This window comes from Haliaeetus leucocephalus, unplaced genomic scaffold (assembly GCF_000737465.1).
Source record: "Haliaeetus leucocephalus isolate CR32 unplaced genomic scaffold, Haliaeetus_leucocephalus-4.0 Scaffold587, whole genome shotgun sequence".
Lineage (NCBI taxonomy): Eukaryota > Metazoa > Chordata > Aves > Accipitriformes > Accipitridae > Haliaeetus > Haliaeetus leucocephalus.
The window spans coordinates 923516-929634 of NW_010973023.1; the positions used below are offsets into that span (position 1 = coordinate 923516).

Here is a 6119-nt window from a genome sequence, read left to right on the forward strand (position 1 = left end):
AAACCAAAAGAAAAGAAGGGAAAAACCGTTAAAAAAATTACTTTTAGGGGTTTTGGGGGGGGGTGTGTCCCCGCCCCGGGTTTAAGCCGTTCTGCCGGCGGCGGTGGGAGCGCAGCGGGCGGGGCTCGGGGCGGGGTGATCCTGCGGGCTCGCCCGCTTGGGCTGATAACTTTGGCGGGCGGGCAAAGGAGATTTTGGGAAGAGATTTTTTTTTTTTTTTCTTTCTCTCCTGCCGTCGCCTTTTTTTAATGCAGATGTTATGGGAAAGGATCATTTTTATTATTTTTTTTCCAGCAGCTAAAGACGAGAGGTCACATTAACTTATAATACGGAGACACATAAAAATGCGATTATGCCTGCTAAACAGAACACAGTAGGCTGCTAGTTAAGACAATGAGATTTCCAGGAAGCGATGCATAAATTCTTCAAAAAATGACACATTTTTCACGTTTCATTCCAATTAAATTACTGAGGCAGCTAACACAGAGCTGCGCACACCATACATTTGGGTGAAATGAAGGCTTTTCTGTTGGCGTAGTGGTTTGTGGTTGGTTTTTTTTTTTTTAAGTCTATCTGGATGCGCGTCTTTTATGAAAGGCGGTTAATATTACGCTGCTATTAAGGAAAAAATGTCAGAGACCTTCGCTCTTCGCCTGTTTTTTCTTGTGGCGGGGGCTGGTCCGTCTCGGTTTTCCACCCTGCAGCAATAAACAGCCGATGGTCCCGGCCGGCAGCGGCTGCAAAATAATTTCCAAATAATAAGAATTACCCGCCCTGATGCACACACGTCTCTGTTTGCAAGGAGCTGGTTAAACAGCTGGGGAGAATTAAGGAGAACACCCACCCCACCCCCCAAAAAAGGCTTTGCCGACCCGTCGGGTGTTTGTCCACTCCGGGGTCCCTGCGAAGCCGCTGCCGCGGGCAGGATCGGGCCCCTCCGGGGCGGCTGCGGGGACGAAGGGAGGGGTGCTGGGGGGGGTCCCGGTGGGAAGCCGGGCTTGCTCCCCATTACCTTCTCGGTGGCTGAAAAGGGGCTCATCGGGGTGATAATGAAGCCCCGAAGTCGTAATGAAATAGCATTTGATTTTTTATTTTATTATTTGTATTTTTATTTTTTTTTAAAGCCGAGAGAGGCATCGCGCAGGCTGCGCTGAGGCGGGTGATCCGCAAAGCAATACAAATCAGAAATGAGATTTTTGAAGTCCTAATGAACCTGATTGCAGGAACATTTATAATCCCCCATGGCTTTAAATGAAATCAGATATAATCAGGAGCTGTGGGGAAAGGGAGTGTTTACAGGCAGAGATTGGGAAGTGCTGCTGTATTAGTAAAGATGCTGTTCCTTCTATTGATGTCTAAAATGATGGATAATGTGAGAATGGCAAATATACTATTTGTCTAATGGCTCTGCAATTAAATTCCCCTGTAAATGACCCATGCCTCATTTCATCCTAATCTATGGAATTTTGATTGAATTCGTCAGCTCTAATTGAAAAATACTGCACTTTAATGTCTGCAGTGCAGTTTCAGGACCGCGCTGGTTTTAATGAGACGGTGCCCCTCTGACCTGGGAATATTTTAGACTTTTATTCGGGATTTTTAAACTGGTGGATTTCTCAACTATATTCCGAGAAAAGCCGTGAACGAGAGCGTGTGTGTGTGCGGGTGGTTTTCCGGTGCTAGAGATAATCCCTCCGTACCGATGCGTTTTATTAAGGTCTCCTTTAGTGCTCTTAAAATATTTGGACTCCGGTTATTTAAATACATATCAATTTAAAAGGGGGAGGGGGGGAAGCTTATCTCCCCTCATCCGAACGAATTTCGGGCTATGAACTGCGATTACCGAAGCCAAATTTCTTTCTTTCTTTTTTTTTTTTTTTTAACCTGCACGGCGTTATTTTTGCCCTTTTACCCTCCTTTTTCCTAACCCGAAAATCCCGAGCGCCTTCAAGTTTGTTTAAAAAAACACCCAACAAACCCCCCAAAAGGGGGGGGGGGGGGGGGGGAGCCACAGAAAAAAATAAACCATCAAAAAAAACCAACCCCCAAAGCCAAAACTAAACAACTCAGCAGCACATCTCCCGTGCGTGGGGTGGAAGTTGCGGGGAGAGGACACCCCCCCCCGCGAGTTCCCAGCCTGAAATGCGTTCAGACGGGAACACGCGAAGGAGTTAATGGGATTAAACGACGAATAAAGGGGTTTGGAGTTGGGTTGGGGCGAGTTGGGGTTTTTTTCTTTTCCCCTGCTTGGAAGCCGAAGCGGGGAGGCGGGAGGGGGGTCCCGGGGCTGCAGCAGGCACGCGTGGGGCTGCGGGTGGCATCCGGCGGCAGGACCCCCCCCGGCTCCGCACCCCTCCGCACCCAGCCAGCGCGCCTTTGCCGAGGGCCAAATCCTGCTCTTCCCCCCCCTCCCCATCCCTGTTACTCCCGGCTCCTGCAGCCCTTGCCTGCAAGGGGTGACGGTGTAAGGATGGAGAGCCCCCGTCAGCATCCCTTATTTTGGGATTCAGCGCTCACACCTAATCCCTCCATCATTAAGTACAGGCTGATTTTGGGGGGGGGGGGTAGTTTTGCTCATGGTCTCCCTCCTTGCCCACCCCTCTTCCCTAGGGGGGAAAAAAAAAAATCACTTTAAAAGCACAGTAGGGTGAGATGCTTTTGGTGACGTTTCCCATGCAATTAAAATTTCCGCGGTGAAGGCAGAGGGTCTTGCAAGAATTACCTCGCTAGGGTCTCCACAAGCCTGAGTTTTGCTTTTGATAAAGTCACTGATTTTGTCAGCCTCTGCAAAACAAAGCTGCCCCCCCCCCCGCGATGGCCCAGCAGCCTCAGAGAGCAGCACCTTGCTCCAAATAACACATCCCACCAGCACCACCCCCCCACCCCGAAGCCGGGTGGGAGGTTGGACACGAACCCGTGTGCCCCACGGAAACCCCACAGCACAGCTCCCTACGAACAGGCTGGAGGTGCCCAAAGGAGCAGCCATCAGCCCCCCCGGGCACACGGTGGGTCGAGCCACCATCCCGGGCGAAGGGATGCTCTGACCTCTGCCACCCTACGGACCCACAGCCGGAAGGCTTCGAGCACCCCCCAGTTTTCCTCTTCCTTCCCGGTTCCCCTGTTTCACTTCTTCGCTCCGAAAAGCTGTACCTCCTCCCTACCCCGATCTGGGGGAAAAGCCCACGGTTTATTTAGCACTTGCCAGCCAAGAGGCCGCCAGAGTCACAGACACTGCCCCCCCCCCCGCAATCTGCCCAGTTCAAAGATGCCACTACAGATCTGATGCTCCTTTCCTGGGAAGGGCTTGGGGCAGGGGGGGCAAAACCTACCAGAAGCCACCTGCTCTTCCACAGTCCCTACTCGGGGTGATGTGGGAGCCTCCCTGAGCAGCCCCTGGGTGCCACATTTGGAGCTGGACCAGGTCTGCACCCACGCTACGGCCCAGGGGGAAAAGGGCTTCTGCCCCCCCCCCCCCCCCAGCCAAGCATGACCCTCCAAAATACCGATTTCTCCCATATACTCAGATTTAGAGCCCCTGGGAAAGGCTCTTGCCGTGTCCCAGTGGCGGTAGGGGTCCCTCCGTGGGGTGTGGGGGTGGCTGGCCGGGTTCCCCTGCCTGCCCTGCCTGCCCTGCCTGCCCCTTGCCTCCCTCCCGCCTGTTACACTTCCCAGACACAATCACGCTCCGGTTGCTTCTCCGACAATCAGAGATCGCCGACGTTTTTCTCCGGGAGAAAAATCAGCTAATTATGTGCCGAACAAAAAGGCTATTCTCGTCTGAAATAATACTCCCGTCTTGCAAAGGCACTTGTTTGTGGGCAAATTTTGAAGAGGGCTGACAATAAAAACAGCTGCAGGATCTGGGTGTTGGTACACATTTCCATGCCCTGCCAGATTACCATGCCTAATTATCTCCCCTTTCCGCAATCTAACGCAGTTTCCTGAAAAGAGATGATTTTCCACACACACCCCCAACCCCCCCCACTTTTCTATTTAAACGAAAGCTTTGCTTTTCCACAAGGATTTCCAGCCCGCTCTAGTTGGGTTTGGAAGGAGCGGGGGATGCTGCTGATTTGGGGGGCTGGAGGGTTTCGCTCAGCTCCATCCGCTGCAGTTGGAAGGAGCGGGAGGCAGGAGAGGGGCTGCAATCCGATGACGCCTACTAGATGATGGGGAAGGGGGGAGAAAGGGGAAAAAAAATATTTGAGAGAAATAACCACGCGTGCAGCTACGAAGCATCGACGGGGGAGATCAAAACCTCGCTGGTGCTGTGCTGGGAAAAATCCCGAGCGCCGCGCTACCACACATATGGTGGCCTCTGCAAGACGGAGCTGGGACATATGGAAATGAGCTGTATAAGTAAACTTTTCCCAGTCCCTTGAAGTCAGAGATGGGCCCCAAAATCATGTGCACGCATACACATACCTCCCCCCCAAATCCATCACACAGCTGCTTCGATGGCCATCCACCCTGTCCCATTTGCCACATCGCTGGGAAAAATTTTCTCTCTGGCAGAAACGTGGCATTGGGGAGGGGGGGACCCCAAAACTCCCACTCCAGGCACCCAGTGGGGCTCAGCACCCCAATAGCTGTGGCAAAATGGGGTTGGGGAGCCAGATGTAGGACAGGGTGGTGAAACTATGCTAAGGCCCAAAAGCAATAACCCCCCATAATCATTTCTGCCAAGAAAAGAACGGTTTCAGATGTTGGCTGGAAATGTGGAGGGATAAACTGACCCAGATATCTGAGCATGGGGTGGGGGGCAGCACCCAGACCTCATTTGGGGGAGCTGCTGAGCTGCAGTGGTGGGAATCAGCAGCAAATGGGTTTTTTGGGGGGGGGGAGGCTGCAAATGCCACTTGCTGAGGCCCGGGCAAGAGGTTGTGACCCCCCCAGGAGACAAACCCCATTTTGGGGGGGTAAAAGCCCCCATCACTAAGGGGGGGGGTCCCTTGGGACATGCAGCTGTGCCAATGTTGGAGGGACCCCCTCACCCCTTGCCTTGCCCCCATGTGCCCTCTGGGTTTTGGGGGGCCTGAAGGGTGGCTGGCCGAGAGGGGTAGGATTTGGGGCACAGACCATTGCTGTATCCACCCTTGGCACTCACCGGTCCGCCTGCCATGAGGGGGGAGTCACCTTCCTCTCAGGGTGTGCAGCCCCCCCTGGTCTGACCTCTGCCATTCTGCTCCGGAAAATATGAGCATCGATTAGCTAAAAATGAGTGGCTGGTCATTAAGGGCTTCCCAAGCAGGCAGGCCAGGCAGGAGCAGGATCTCCCACTGACCCTTGGTTTTGGGGGGCACCCCCCCAGAAGCCACTTTTACTCGGGGGTTGTGCCCAAAAGCCCCCCAAAACCAAGCCCAGAGGCGCAGCCAGCACCATTGTCCCGGGAAGGCTTCAACTCCCCAAAGGCAGGAGGGATCCCACCCCCAGCCAACTCCTCTCCTTTTTTTTTTTTTCTTTTTTTTGCATTTAATTTTATTTTCCAAACCACTTGATCTTTGCTTGGGAACCTCCATTAATTGCCTGGGTTTGCCTCTTCGCCTGGTCCCTTTATCATTATTTATGGCCTTTGAAATTGTGTAAAGTTCCCTTGACGTTCAATTTACAAGTTTGGGGGCTTTTTTTTTTCTTTTTCCTTTTTTTTTTTTTTTTTTTTGTTCCAGCTTTTGTCCTCGCCAAAGACGTCGTGTTGGAAAAGGCTTTGAGCCGGCCAACATGAGAGGCTCGCCGGAGAAAAGGGAGCAGCCCTCCACCGCTTTTAATTCCGCCGTGTTGCTGAATGGCTCTTTTACATAATTGCAGAAGCAATTTCAAAGCCAAGCCAGGGGCTGACTTTACCCAGAACCACATGGAGCCTATTTGGGGGCTTTTCACCAAAAAAAAAGGGGGGGGGGGAAGAAAAGCGTGAATAAAATAGTGGACTTTTTTTTTTTTTTTAAAAAAGGGGGGATTCAGCGCTTTGGAGGCACCAAATTGCTGTGTCTGATGGGGGCTGTCACACGCCCTGGGGAGCCCACGGAGGTCCCCGGGAGCGGCGTGGGTCCCCGGCGGGGCGACCCGCGTGGGGGTGGGGGTGGGTGAGAGTGGGTGCTCACGTGTGGGCCGCCCCGTCGGGG

The 6119-nt window shown here is 52.9% G+C and overlaps 1 protein-coding gene across 1 annotated transcript in view; it reads left to right on the plus strand.

Moving 5' to 3' along the window:
• Nucleotides 1–5010: 5010 nt before the first annotated feature.
• Nucleotides 5011–6119, plus strand: part of GBX2 (gastrulation brain homeobox 2) — a 2611-nt gene continuing 1502 nt past the window's right edge. The window contains exon 1 of the mRNA XM_010577997.1: nucleotides 5011–5059. Within this exon, the coding sequence (XP_010576299.1) occupies nucleotides 5011–5059 (49 nt within the window). The remainder of the gene's footprint in view (nucleotides 5060–6119) is intronic.